The 14,976-nt window shown below is 46.5% G+C and overlaps 1 protein-coding gene across 8 annotated transcripts in view; it reads right to left on the reverse strand.

The window, feature by feature from the left end:
• Positions 1-4,668: 4,668 nt before the first annotated feature.
• KCNT1 (potassium sodium-activated channel subfamily T member 1) overlaps positions 4,669-14,976 on the reverse strand; it is a 200,584-nt gene continuing 190,276 nt past the window's right edge. For 6 of the 8 annotated variants that reach the window (XM_074973566.1, XM_074973565.1, XM_074973567.1 and 3 more), the window contains 3 exons: positions 14,337-14,399; positions 7,134-7,218; positions 4,669-6,535 (listed from right to left, as the gene is read on the reverse strand). In XM_074973566.1, coding sequence (XP_074829667.1) covers positions 6,415-6,535; positions 7,134-7,218; positions 14,337-14,399 — 269 coding nt within the window. In that variant the 3' untranslated portion in view covers positions 4,669-6,414. The remainder of the gene's footprint in view (positions 6,536-7,133; positions 7,219-14,336; positions 14,400-14,976) is intronic. The other 2 variants (XM_074973568.1, XM_074973571.1) reach the window with 1 other exon arrangement.

Consider the following 14,976-nt stretch of genomic DNA (forward strand, 5'->3'; position numbering starts at 1 on the left):
CAAACATTTCAAAACTTCAGAAATGGTTATTTTTGAGTTTGGGTCTACAAATGGCAGAAGGTTCAGGGCTGCTTCCTTTACTTGCTGTAGATCCTACAGACCTTTCCTTCTAACTCTGAAAATTAACTCTCACCATTGCGTGGATGAACAATTGAAATCTGCTGAAAACAACCAGCGTGTACCCATGGGCGCATATCTAGATACTCCAATGAATGTGTAACCCCCTTCATTGCCCGACATTAGCCACATCGTGTGTTTATTTGTAGGCTTGTTTTTCTCCAAAGACACACAACATTGTACTGAGGGAACTCCAACCAGGAGATGAAGTTTGTTACTTTCTTCCCTGTGTCTGGGAAACACAAGGCTTGCAACATATTAAACATTGCTGTGTGATTTCCATACACAAGTCTGTCTCATTCCAATTTTGATATGACAATTTAATTGAATTAAGAAACTGTATTAAAAGCTTTTTTGATTGGCAGCACCAACTACACAGAACCTAGTCCAGGTTTTACAGTCTTCCTACATGAAGCCTATTGATCTGCCTCTTTCTTTTCTATTTTAAGCCTCAACAATCTTTATGAAGGTGGGAAGATTTCATTTTTAGAAGGAAGGGCTTAAAAACACTTAAGTGCATGGAATACACCCCACGACTGAGGCGTGTGGCTGGAGAGAAAGAAAGCAGTGGTGCTGCCTAGTACAAGCAACTCTAACCACCAGGCCACAGAGATGGGTAAAGTGTATAGAGAATGCATAACCCAGGAAACATTCCTTCTCACCAGCATGCTACAGGGAGGGGTGCAGTATGCAAACTGGAATTGAGGATGATATAAAATTGGCACTTTAACGTTTCGCATGCCAGAATATATCTTTCCTTGATATCTGCTCATGTCTACAAGCTTTGGCGCACTCTGCCCTGTGGCAGTAGTCTGAAAAACTGGGCTCAAAAAGCCTTTTTCTTCATTGGCATGTTTCTAGGCCACACCAATGAGAGAGAGTGAGTTTGAACTACAGTGCTTGTCCCCATGATATTAAATTTCAGGGTCAGGAAGGCATTTAAGCAGGGACCTCCAGCCAAAGCTTGCTTTTCCTTTCGTAATGTATTATTTAATATGTGTCAATAGCCACTTGAGAATAGCCTTACAAGCTGAGTGTCTCTACAATGGAAGCTTAGGTGCCATTGGAATACCTAGATGAAATGGTTTACTGACAATAATACAAAATTATCACAGAGTCAGGAGTGGAAGGCAGAGCTGGAGGAATTCTCATCTGTAAGGGAAAAATAGGTTTCTATATTGGTTGCCCCATGATTGCAAATGCCCGATATTAGGATTTTTCAGGAAATGAATCATAGGTTAACACTTTACTGATGATTCTGGACTTTGGACACAGATATTGCTGGTTTTGCAGAATTCTCTAAGCACTAAATTGTATTTTTACTAGCTGTTTAAAACTGCAATTTTAAACAACACAACTTCTATTGTGTGTGTGTCATTGGGAACGACTGGCAGATGTTTGTGAAAATAAACAAGGCTGCTGCCTCCATTCATCTTTCAATCCCTGGTCAACCAATCAGTGATGTCCAGTGGAACTTCATGACATTGTCATTGTGCTTTACAGGATTTTCACAAAAATCCCTTATGTTTTAATATACTAATTTAAAAGTATATAAAGTCAACATCTTTGTTAGTCATTTGGCATTCAAATAAACCATTTACACATCAACAGTTTAAAGTGTGCAAAAATAGGTGAAAAATACATTGTTCTTCTGCTATAGAAAGTTCTTTACCATTTAGTCAATGCAATGTTAATAGGAGGTGGCCAGATTGTGCTATACTGACTAGTATTGTAAGGTTATTCTGTACATTCACATCTTTACTGTAGGCAAAAGCTACTTCTACATATAGTTTTACCCAGTTATAAAACTCTATAAAAGAACTTTGTGTCTGAGGCTCATAACAAAGGTGTTAACATTTTTGGTACCTCAAACGTTGAGGTAGCCTGAACAAAGTCTATTACCGTCAAAGGTTGAGCTTGCAGTTAATCAGTAAATGAGTTAAGGGGAATGACTGGAAAGACCCTTCTCAAACTTAAGGTGATTTTGCTGTTAAGGAATTGCTATTTAAAATAAGGGAGAGATTTTTAGATAAGAGACTTGTCCCCTAATAAGAGCAAAGACCACAATGAGCATAGAAACAGCATAGAAAATAAGCGAGGGTGTAGCCACAGCAAGACTAAATTCATACTAATTGTTGCATTATGGCTTTCACAAGATTAAGCTTCAGCGTAATTCAAAAGTGCTCTGGAGCTGCGGCCAAGGAGCATTTAATGCAATTTATGGGGAAACCAAAGGGGAGAGGAGGGAGGTATGTGGATGTGTGTACTGAGGTGGCGTTAACCATCTTTGCATCTCCCCTGGGTGAGTCTCCCAGCATCCAGGCCAGTTTCTGGGTCAGTTAGAGCAGTTTTAGGGGGAAAACGAAGAACCCGAGACATGAATGGCCTGCTTTGCTGAAGCCTCAGCAGCACAGCTGGCCTGGGCTTCCATGGCTGCTGCAAGTGGCCTGCACCATTAAAAATCAGGCCACGTTTACTGAGGTGTCTGAATATGGACATAGGAGACTGACTCTCGGCCCCAGTCTTCAACCTCGGGGGCTAGTCTGCATAAACTCTGTTTTTTTTTAATCTTCCTTTTTAAAATGACTAAAGGGCAAGAGCTGGGCTGGGTGTTTGCTCCAGCACTTACTCCATTTTAGTGCTGGGAGAAAGACCACCAGCTACCTTCTGTGTTCCCTGGGCCAGCAGAGGCTGAGCTGTCATCTGTCCAGTTCCCCCGGTGCTAGCCACAGACAAGGTGCAGGTGGCTGCTGGTGTTTTTATGCACCACGCTCTGTAGCCCCTGCAGTGAGAGGGGTTAGACGATGTGGTGCTTAAAACAGCTGTAGCTGCCAGGAGCCATTGTTATGGGGCCATGCCCACTGCTGGGAAATGTTGAGCAGAAACAAGGCAGATTGCAGGCACCTCACCAGACTTCACCTGATGGAGAAATGAGGTCCCAGCTTGGCTCTGGCCAGAATTGAGGGTGCGGGGGGCAGGGTGTCATACTACACAGGGGTACTTGGGGGCAATAAAAGAAGGGTGTAGGGGGGATGTTGAATTTCAGCAGCATCTTTCAAGTGGGCCTCTGTGACTACAGCAGTTGGACACTTAGTGAAGGGCAAGATTTGGTGATACAGTAAAATGAATTTACCAACTTGTCTGTGACCAGTTACAGGGTGGAGGGTTGCCAAATGTCTAGTTCTGGACTGGACCACCCTGTTGACAAGGGACCTCCTGGCCGCCGCAGTGAGCGGCTCTGCACGGCTTCCAGAAGTGGCTGGCATGTCTCTCCAGCTCCTAAGCTCAGGGGCAGCCGGGGGGGGGGGGGGCTCTATGAGCTGCCCCCCTGCCCCAAGCGTCAGCTCCACAGCTCTTGTTGCCAGGGAACCGTGGCCAATGGGAGCTGCAGGGGCAGCACACAGAGGCCCCTGGCCCCCTCTGCGGCTAGGAGCTAGAGGGACGTCACTGCTTCTGGGAGACTCCTGCCATAAGCGCCGCCTAGCACATGCACCCTGAACCCCCACAATCCCCTGCCTCAGCCCTGAGCCCCCTCCTGCACCCAAAATCCCTCCCAGTGCCCAAACCCTCTGCTCCAGCCCTGAACCCCCTCCTGCATGTCCTGGAGCCCCCAGATTTTTCTTAGGGCCTAATGACATGAGCTCGCTGGCATAACCTACCTACATGTGTTAGTGTTTGTAGACTTGGACTCTCAGTTATGAAATGAGGCCTATTGACTAAATTGTGGACCAGAGTTGCAAAGAGACTTGGCCGTTGCCTGTCGAGCCCTGCGAGGGTCACTTTTAAGCACCTAGGGGAAAAAAATCACTGGGCATCACAAAGGCTGGTTCGAAGCCTTGGCACTCTATTACAATGACAGGGAAGAGAGAGGCACCTAGGCGTGGAGTCCACAAAAGCAGGCACGGTGAGCAGGCGGTTAGTCAATGGGAGAGGGCAATGAGAAGGGTGCCCTAGACCTGCACCCCTCTCAAGGAGCTCAGTGCCTAAATCTGGGTTGCAATGAGGTGTCTAGTGCTGCTGGGAAGCCACAGGTGCGAACCCCCTCCTACAGGCAGAGATGCTGCTACCCCCCCCCCCCCCCGGTTTAGCCCAGTGATTAGTGCCCTCATCCAGGCTGTGGGAGACCCACATTCCCCAGGGTTAATTCCCCCCCTCTGCTTGGTAGGGAGAAAGGATTTGAACATGGATTTTCCACCTGCCTGGGGAGTGTTCTACCCCCTGAGCTATGGGACACGCTCATGTGGGTTTCCCACCGTCTAGCTTGTTAAAGCCTGGTTCACTTGGGATTAAATAAGCATTGGCCCACTGAGCACGGGTGCTTGAGATGCGTGCCTCGGGCCGCCCCGCTGAGTGGTGGGAGAGCCAAGATCCAGTTCCCTTCCGCCAATGACACTAAATAGTTATCCAGCATGGAAGAGCTGCAACCAAAGAGAGAGCAAAAGACGTCCCCCCCCCCCTCCCCCCGCCAATCCCATAGCTCAGCGTCAGAACACACCCCACTCCAAGCCTTGCGCCCCATCAAGCTGAGGCGGGGATTGAAGCTGTGGGGTCTCCCAGCTGAGCTGCATGTGCTAAGCAATGACGTGGGGGCCAGCAGCACTGTGTCCTGTGGCCAGGGAGCCACTCTGCTGGATGCCCTCTGAGCACCTACTAGCTTGGGCCCGGCCCGTGAGCTGAGGGACTGGCTCGCTTCCCCTGGTTTGTGAATAGCGCTGGGGCACAGGCAGCCAGGCCCCCCAGAGTAAGGCAACAGCGCCCATGCCCCGAGGCAGAATATTAGGCATGCAGGGTCATTTACGGTGAAAATTTAGGCACCGAGTGGGTTGAGGCACCAGCTGAGCAGGAGTTTTGTGAGGGCCCAGGGTCACTCATAGCGGACTTAGCGCCTAAAATGGCAGTTAGTTAGTGGCCTATGGCCTTTTGTCACCAACTGCTTAGGAAAAGCTAGAGTAAAGCATTGTAGCTCAGCCCTAGCACTAATTCCATGGGCCTGCAGTGCTAATTGGCGACGGCGACAGAGACACACACCCCCCGCCCCCTTTGTGGCTTTAATGAAGTATTTAGAAGAGAGGTGCTGGCCACATTCGATCCAGCTGGCAATAAAGCTGTACTTATCGTCTAGCTAAGTAAGAGACTCTTCAGTTATCCTAACCTGTGTGTTAATACAGCAGCCTTGTTTGTAAAACTGCATCTTGCCCCCCAGGATACTTTAATCCTCAGCTATGTATGGCTAGACTAGGACGGTTGCCAGTTTACATAATAGTGCCTGCCAGACAGAGCTGGTATTTAATATGTGGCGAAGTGGCAAAGTCCTGGGGTGGGTGCGAGCCTGGGGGCCCAGCAGCACTAGCCTGTTGAACCAGGGTTTCCATGTAGATATGAACACAGATAAATGGCACAGGGATGGTCCTTCCTTTGCAGTTTACGAGACTTTAAAAGAAACAGTGGAAACAGTGGATTTAGCACAGCCTTTTGACAGAATGATAAATGTCATTTATAATGACTTTGGCATGAAGCCCAGTGCCTAAGGACAAATCACACACTTCCAGCAGGCCTGTAGGTTAAGGGGTTTCTTGCCTCACCTCAGCAGCTTGCTGGAGCTTCCAAGGGCATGATTTGCTAGCGTTATCAGAACTGGATATGGCTAATCAAGTGAGTGATGGCTCAGTCACCTCTCTCCCTTCCCCATCTCGCTCTTTCCCCATAATGGAAAACAAGGCAACAAACGCTGAAGAACATTCGGTAGCCTGCAGTGGGACGGATACCATTGAAAACATAAATAAAAAGGCTACATGATCATTTTCTCTCTTGCCCTGACACTTCCCTGTTCCACTGGGTACAATGTGACCTGCAGTGTTTGGGGGTGTTTTTCAGCCCAATCCTTCTAGTCAATCAGGTTTCAGTTGTCGGCTCTGTTCACTTCGGACTGACGAGGACGGTTTCACTAGTTGCGGTATATATTTTTTAAAAAAAAGTTAAAAACAAATAACTGTATGAATCTTCGAGCCTTTTATTTGGCCAGCTGTCCTTTAACTCCGAGGTTTGAGGAGCTTCCTTTCTAAGCAGCTTGAATCCAGGTTGGGAATTACATTTTCTTAGTGCAATGCGGAGGAATCTGCCAGGGTATTGGAACCCACTGACAATTAATGTTTACTGGACTTTGTCTTTTAAGTATTCCACCTGGAATCCATTTTTGTCCCCAAAGAATTCATCCCTTTGGGTAAAGTTTTAGTAAATTCCCTTACAATTCCATGCATTAGCAATATGAGAAGAAGACATGGTCAGTGGCAAGGTTGTTTAGAGCTGCGTTTCATCTCTTGTTTCAGGATTGCACGGGTCCAGCTTGTTACTGCAGCTGCTTTTTCGACTGTGGGAGTCATTGGATACATGCGCTAGAGGGTCAGATCGTATTAAATACCTAGGAGAAACACAGAACAAGTCCATTAGTGTTACATGTACATGGCAGGCACCTAGCTCACGCGTTACTATCATTTCCAAGCACACAGGCTTTCTTGGGGCAAGCTACACAGGGCTCTCTGCCCTCAGTTACTCCCACATTAACTCTGTTGCCATCAGTGGAGTTACTCCAGATTTACACCAGTATAAATGAGCAGATGTGACGCAGCACATCTTCAGGGCAGACTGTGTGTATATCTTGCTACACAATTATAAGTACAATCATGGGGGGGGGGGTATAATAGGCTTAGCCTTCCCTGGCGCAGCTGCCGCTGACCCACCGCTGGACACCTAGGCTGTGGTGGAGGCCCTGCTCTGCCCCTTCCCTGAGGCTCCCACTGCCTGCCGCTGCCTGGTAAGTCTTCCTCCAGTCTACCTCCCCCCAACCGAGAGGTTCCCGCCGCTCACCACATCCCTCCTCCCTGGCAGGGTCCCCAGAGCACGTGAATGACCTGGGTCAGCAGAAATCTCAGAAATATAGCTATTCAGATGACATTTAGCAATTTTCTCCCACAGTTTCGCATTGCACTACGAACACTCTGTGTTAAGGTCATACATACACTATATCACTGAGTTCCAGGCGTGTGTCCGGCGGCGGATTAATCAGGACATAGGATAATGTGTTCTGATGGTCATTCATTTCATCTGCAAGGGGTGAAAAATGGAGTCGTTATGCACGTGGCTGGAGTGATCACTGGTAACTCTTGGCTGGATTAGACAGGGACCATTTTTTAAATCTCACATGCACCTGAAAATGGGGAACCATAGGGGCTACTGGACATTTCCCGATTCTTCCCAATGCATTACAATTACAGAAGCAGATGTGCTAAAGAATGTGTGTGAAATGGAGCTCTAAAATCACACTTCCAGCGTGTCTGCCAGGTTAGCCCTATGACAAGTCCTGCTACAACAGTGCTTGGTGGCTCATCTCTCTTTTTGGCTTGGTTTACTTTACACACTACCAGGCCTTCTTGGTTCATCCAAGCCTGTCTCTAGCTATCCCAATGAAAGCAGCACTTCAAACAATATGTGCAAGATGGGCTCAACCCAGTTTGCTTTTGTACCTGGGTGCCTCCCACCAGACGAGCCAAAGCCTCACTAACATGACAAACAGCACCACAAAAGCAGGTGGGGACAAACAGCATTGTGAGGAGCATCTTGCCTTTGGAGTCCATAATGCATTAGTGTGAAAAAGCATTTGAACATCAGCTTGTGGTAGCATGTTTTAAAGGAGGAGAGCAGGTTCCCTTCCCCTCTGTATAGACCAGGAGACAGGGGGCTGTAAGGTAGCCAGGCGGAATGGCAAGGCTGGTTTACAAGCAGTGAGCCCTGTGACCACTAAATCCTCAGAGCACCAGTTCTCTCTCTGGAGAATAAGAGCCCCCACCCCTAAAGCCAGGATTTAGCTCACAATTTGTGAGCACCCTACTCTGATAGCTGAAGGGCTCCCCTTCTGATCCTGCTCCTGGAATGGGCTGGGTCATGGACCACAGCTGAGCAGTCAGTTACTGGCATGGCTGCATTTGAGCTGGGAGGCGGGGGGGGTCATTCCCAATTCACTTAGATGTACCCGCGCTAGCTCTGCTTGACCTAGCATGCTAAAAATAGCAGGGTAGCACAAAGGGCCGGTTGTGAGAGCTGCTCAGGTATGTACCTGCCTGGACCATATTCAGACTGCTAGTCCAAGCTGCCAGCCATGCAGACCTGAAAACAAAGAGCTGTGTTTCTCAAACGCTTGGTTCTTTCACCAACAGAAGTTGGTCCAATAAAAGATATTACCTCACCCATTTTCTCTCTTATAGAGTTTCCTGACAACCGCACACCCAGCCTGTCTGGGGCCTCCTTTTCCCCAGGATCCTATGGTCACACTCCAGAGCATGCTGTGCCTCACACACTCCACACGACCCCCTACCATCGGTGATCCTTACGCCAAAACCTCTTGTCTGTCCACATGAATGAAACGAACATCTTCCAAGTCTATAGGTGTTCACCAGAGCAAGGCCCTACGCTTTCCTCATTCGTTCCCCTGGACATTGGGGCTGGCTCCTGAACTTTCAACCATCACTTTTTCAAAGCGCCAGGCTGCTTGAGCACTTGCGAGCATCTGAAACCACTTGATGGCAGCCACCCAGCCCAGGTATTTCAGTGCTGGACAATTTTTAGTGTCTATCTCAGACCATAAGGCATCACTAAGAAAAGTAAAGAACTGGCTGTGATGAAGTAGGGATGTTCTTAATGTTTTCTCTGAATACTGTGTGGGTGCCTCAGTTTCCCCTATGCAGTTCTTAAGTATCTAAGTGGTGGGATAAGTGTGTGTGATTGTTGCAGAGTTTTAGAGGGCCAGTGTAATGCTGTCTGCACAGAGAATGGCTGACACCCTGTCTCCTGGCAACTGACGGCCTGGGCCCCTCCTCTGCAAAGGTGCCAACTGAAGGTGTTGGAGAACAAAGAGATCAGGTGGCCTCCTGACCCGGGAAAGAGACAAAGGCCAGAGGAGGGGCGGGAAAGTTTCAGTTTGGAGCTGGCTGGGAAAATGGGGGGCAGGGAGGCCAGAGCCCCATCTGGGCCTTCCTCCAAGACCGACCTGACTGAGAGGTCCTGTTCTCTGTACCTACAAGCTCTGTTTTAGACCATGTTCCTGTCGTCTAATAAACCTTCTGTTTTACTGGCTGGCTGAGAGTCACGTCTGACTGTGGAGTTGGGGGGCAGGACCCACTGGCTTCCCCAGGAGCCTCGCCTGGGTGGACTCGCTGTGGGAAGTGCAAGGTGGGGCAGGGGATGCTGAATGCTCCAAGGTCAGACCCAGGAAGGTCGAAGCTGTGTGAGCTTCTTGCCCTGGAGACAGCCTGCTCACAGAGAGGAGGCTCCCCCAGAGTCCTGACTGGCTTCCTATGGAGTAGTTCCAGAGCATCGCCCGGGGACTCCGTGACACTGGTCTTACCTTGTTTTAATGCAAAAAGAAATGTAACGTTACTCTTAGTGCACTATATGCATCACACGCACTCCAAAACGCTCTCCAATGCAACTAGAATACCCCTCGGCTGCATGATTTTTACCACATTCTCAGGTTTCCCCTAGTTTGTTATTTTAATCCAGTGGCAGGATTTATTTACATCATTATTTTTTTATTCTACCCAAAGAAAACTCATTGTCCTTTTAGAGCATATGGGACTGTAGCAAAGTTAGGTCCTTAATGATGACAGAATTCAATAGCAAGGCTCTGAGTTACTAGCAAGCTCATCAGGAAATATTCATAGCCACATGCATAGCCATATGCATATCACACATGACACATGCATATCATAAATTATCTTGTAAAACATAATACTCCATAGAACTAGCCTCATCGATGCTGACAGCAAGATAAGTGCATGGGTATATTTATTTGCATGGTCTATTTACATCATGTTCATGTTGCACAGCGTAAATATCAGTGTTCTAAATGGTAGCTCCGGCTTGTTTTTAAAGTAACTGAGCAACAAGATCATGAGTGAAACGAATGCAAGTACATCTCTTTAGCAGTCAAGAAAATTATGCTCATAAACGTGTAGCTCCGTATGCGTAAATGGGATTGGGGGCTGTCAAACAACTGACAGTTGTCACACAGTCACTGACAAGATGCGTGACGTACAAGGTGGAAAAAGGGATGACAAGTTAAGAGAGAGGGAAGTCAAGGGCAGAGTAATGACAGAGACAGTCACATGAAATCACTATAAGGCTTTTCACTGGCCCTTCATCTCTAATATTAGTCTGAAATACTCCATCAGCACAGAAAACCATCTACTGTGCTTATTAGACTTTTGCACAATTTTTGAAATCGTAGTCAAGGTTTTATCTTAGAGAGAATGTTCACTGGTGCCACAGTCTTCTTGGATTGCAATAGCAGACCTTGCCTAGACAGAAGTTATCTCATGCATTTGTTTTCTCCACTTTACTCTTTCTTCTTCTGTGCCTGAATCTCCCTACCACCACCCCAGTCTTTTCAATTCTTGTTACATCTCCCTTGGTTTTGATTATTACAATATAATTGATTGTTCCTTTAAAATGTGTTCTCCAGTGGGATTCCAGAAAATACTTTATAAACCAGTTTTTCAGGAAACAGGCCAAGACTTCTATGAAAGCAAGTCAAGCAAAATATGAAATAGATTTGCCTGAGCAAACGGCCAAATGCATGTGCAAAGATGCATGACCACAACGGACAGCAGATGTTGGATTTCCAGGGCAGATGTGCCACCTGAATTTACGCACACATAAATACGCTCACAGCAGCTTGTGCACATCTGGCCAGCACAGAAGCATTGCTCAGAATTGCATGTACAAATAGTATGCAATTGTCCCCTCCTCGGATGCTGGGCAAAGTGATGTTGCAGAGTTGGCACCGCTGATGCCCTGTGTATGGAAGTAATGATAGACTTTCCAGTTACCAATAATCATTGCATCTGTGGCCTCCAGTTGGGTACGTGTGTACAGCCCATGGCGCTTGAGGCTAATGGAAATCAGCTAAGCCATAACATTCATGCATTCTCTGCTACTGTACAGAGCTTTGTGAAAACGAATATCTAGATCAGAGATTGATCTATAAACTGGTTGTAATGACTACACAGGCTAGCTATTCCGACGGTGTCACTAATAGCTTGTTTCAAAGACCCTAAGCCACGTAAACACTATGCTGTGCTACAGGCAAAGCGTGGTCCACAGGCAAAGCGTGGTCCTTTCACTCCCTCTGCATGAGAGATGGAGACATTGAAACCTCAGAGGCTGAAGGGTTTAATGACGCCCCGCACTGTAGTCCTCCTTCCTGAACCTTCTCATTCCTCCCCCCATTCAGAAACACAGACCCACGCAACCTGCCTGCCACCCCATCTCCTTCAGGGCTGTCAAGGTCTCCTTACAATGAAAATCCAGGAGCATGTTGGAGCTCCACGTTTCTGCTGGATCTGGGGCTGTGTTGTCTTTTTAACACCTCATACTCCAGGCAATTTGGGAGAAACAACCAGCCTTGAAAATGGCTACACTTGCCACCAGGAGCAGAAAACGGTTGTGCTTTTATTTCCACAGCTTGTGAACAGAGGAGTCTCCGAGGAGCCAAAGACAGTTGAGATCTGGACAAAGGGTATTACTTAAAATGGGAGTCTAACACAGGGCCTCATCAGTGGTCCCCCTATTAGTCCCCTCTCTGCCCCTAGGCACACAGACAGCAATAGCCAGGAGCAACTTTCTTTCATCTTCAGCTGGCCAAGAGCCAGCATCCATTCCTCTCAGGTGCATCACAGCTACCTATGCCTCTTAGCTCAAGGGTGGAGCAAAGCACCTTGGCTAAGATTAACCTGGAAGGCCACACCTTCAGCTAGTGCACTACACATGGCCACGATGCATAATACAAGTGGGCACCTTTTCAATAGCAGGTCACACTGGAGTTTCACTGTCTACATTGGCTGCCAATTCACTTTTGCATGGATGAAATCCTGTAAAGCCCTAAGTAACCTACCCTAGTCTGGTCTCCAGCTCTCTGCTCCCCTCTGCCTCAGCATGTCTCCGCTCAGAAGTAACTCTTCAGCTATCTGTCCTGAGGGCAGAGTCAATGAATGCCAAAGCGCATTCTCAGGAGCAGGTCCCCACCTCTGGGATTCGATCCCACATCATTCCCTCTTTGGGTTTCCCACTAAGTGCTGGCCTTGGGGTCTGCTGACTATCTCCATGGTGATGAAGGAAGATGGATCAGTTGCTATGGAGGATTGTGAATCATGCACTCCTTTTTGGGAAGATGCTGTTTGGTACCATTCTAACCTATTTCCAGAATACCACAGCACTGAGCAACTGATCAATATTTATAGCGTCAGACAGTTTGGTTTTAGCTGATCACATCCAAATGCTTAGCCTTACAGTGAAACGGGAGCAGAAGCATAGTAATGCCATGAGAGCAGGGCGAGACACATTTAAAACTTCTTACAGCTTGGTCATTACAAATGCACAGTTTGCCATATGACTGGGGAAGGAATGGGCATACCTTTGGTAGAGGCAGGTTCTCCTGCTCCATGGAAGCCGTTTTTCCTAGCAAAACCATGCATTAGACCAAAACACTGCTAACCCACCAAGTATATTGCCATATCGTCTTCTCTGGATCAGAGACTCTGTTGTGCTCATCTTGCAGATATATGCTCGCTAGAACAATTTAGAGCGTGTCCAGATATAAACTTGGTCTTCTGACTAAAAACCTATAAGCTTGTAGATAAATATGGAATTCAGATTGGCTGAAGAGCCAAAAAATAATATTAACATTAACAAATTTTCTGTAGGTATATTTTTAATTTCTCCTGGCTTATCAGGTTATAAGTATGAATTCATAATGCTCTGACCATCGAGGAATCTACACCTTTACGGGATAATAAATCAAAGGAGCTTCAGGCAAAAAAATGTCACTGAGACATGGATTAACAAATATGGATGGACTAGCTGGCAATATACTGTAACTGAGTGGGACTTCCATGAAACCACATTTGGGGCCATTTCTCTAAAGAAGCACACAATTTATAGGGAAATGCCAACTTTTCACCTTAAGTGTTGTCTAACGAAGGCCTGAAATTCAAATAGGCAAATTTTTTTTGCTCATCTTTGGGTTTGATTTAAAAGGGCCTTGGCAGAGGATTGCTACATAAAGATTTGCTTTATATTTTGTTTTGCTGTAGCCATCAAAATCATATGAACTTTGATGACTGTAATCTGTAGTTAAAATCCCTTCCCACAGGTACCTCTCCTTAAATGCTTAAGCTTCTTTCAGCATGGCCTGTTTTCTACACAGCTACACAGCATGGGCACGCTTCAGTCAGGAACTGAGTTACTGTTTAACCCAGTATGAAATTCAGCTCCCACTGAGAGATTTGAGTCAGGGGGTAATTGCAAATAAATCCCGTTGGGCTGGAATGAGACTGTCCTCTTGGAGACTAAACAAGGTGCTCAGATGACTAGGTAAAATGTGGGTGCTAACAGAATTTGGTCCTTGCTCCTTTGAGTCAAGTCAAGCATCCACAGATGACTTGGGGCTAACCGTTAAGAACACCTGAATGGTTTTGTTACACTTGGAGCTTCTCCTACAGGAGTTTTGAAATAAAATAGCAACAAAACCTAGTAGAAAACAGTTCTTAAAAGAAATGATATGAGGCTATTATATTTTGATCCCGGTACACATATTTTAAAAGAAGATAATGAAATATTTGCATTTCTATAGTGCCGTTCATTGGACGGCCCCAAAGTGCTTTGTAAACTCTCTCAGACTCAATCTTTCTGGCATCTGGAGAAGCGTACAAGTCTGGGGGCTAGTTAAATCCAACACTGAGGCCCATATTCCATAGCTTCAAGCAAGGTCGCAGTTTATCCCCACCTGTTTTATTCTGCCAAGGGGGAAAAAAAAAAATCTGGGTCTCAAATTCCCAATGGTTTCAACAGACATAAATCGAGTTGCAGTGGCTCACTTTGGAAGGAGGGCTTTTTAAAAAGGCAATTAACAGCTGTAATTTCCTTGAACATTTTCAACAAACAGCAAACAGTCACTGAATTTTGTCTCTCTGTGAGTTTATTGGATCTTCCATTTGTGGTGCAGATACAGGATGGTCCTTTTCCAATCCTCTCCCACAAATAAGTGCTTAAAAGGCTCAAATCGGTCTAAGGTGAAAACTGGCAAGAGGGTGTGGGTTAGACTTAATTGGCATGATCTTGTTATGCTGGGTGCAGCGAGTCAAGCTGGACTCCCAGCGAAAAAGAATTACCTTGCAAATATCCAAGGTTTACCCGATTCATCACATCACTGGCTGTTAAATTTGCTACATCCTCTACAGAACATACAGAGAAAAGGTACAGACATAAACAAAGAGAAAGAGAGAGAGAGAGATCAGCAAGCAGTGATTTGGCAAGTATTAGAGATGAGCTCCTGAGCTTTCATGAAAAAATGGGAAAAAAAAAAATAAAGGAAAGGGAAAAGAAGGCAGATCAATGCATTCTGTCTGTGAGGTCATGGATATTCAGACACCAACAGGTGACATGCTGTGATAATGTATTCAGAGCACTGTACCAAACATGACTGGTCCACAGACATCACTGGGTCCAAAGGAGCCTTCGACTTCACAACATGTCAGCAGCACATTTCCACCTCCTCCTCCTTTGTTCCTCTCCAGGTCTTCTAAACATCTAATTTAACTGCTCCCCACTCTCCTCAAGCCTGGAAATGTAGCGTTCCAGCTGAACAAGGCCGAGAATCCAGCGGGGCCTAGGTGTTGCAGAGAGCTCTAAACATGGACCCATCCTGCAAACCATGTACGCTGCAGTATCTATATAGTCTAGGATAAGCAGGGTATCAAACTTCAGAAGTTAACCCTAGTCCCCACCATCCAAAATATCACACCCAATTAT

The sequence above is a fragment of the Natator depressus genome, chromosome 16 (genome assembly GCF_965152275.1).
Source record: "Natator depressus isolate rNatDep1 chromosome 16, rNatDep2.hap1, whole genome shotgun sequence".
NCBI lineage: Eukaryota > Metazoa > Chordata > Testudines > Cheloniidae > Natator > Natator depressus.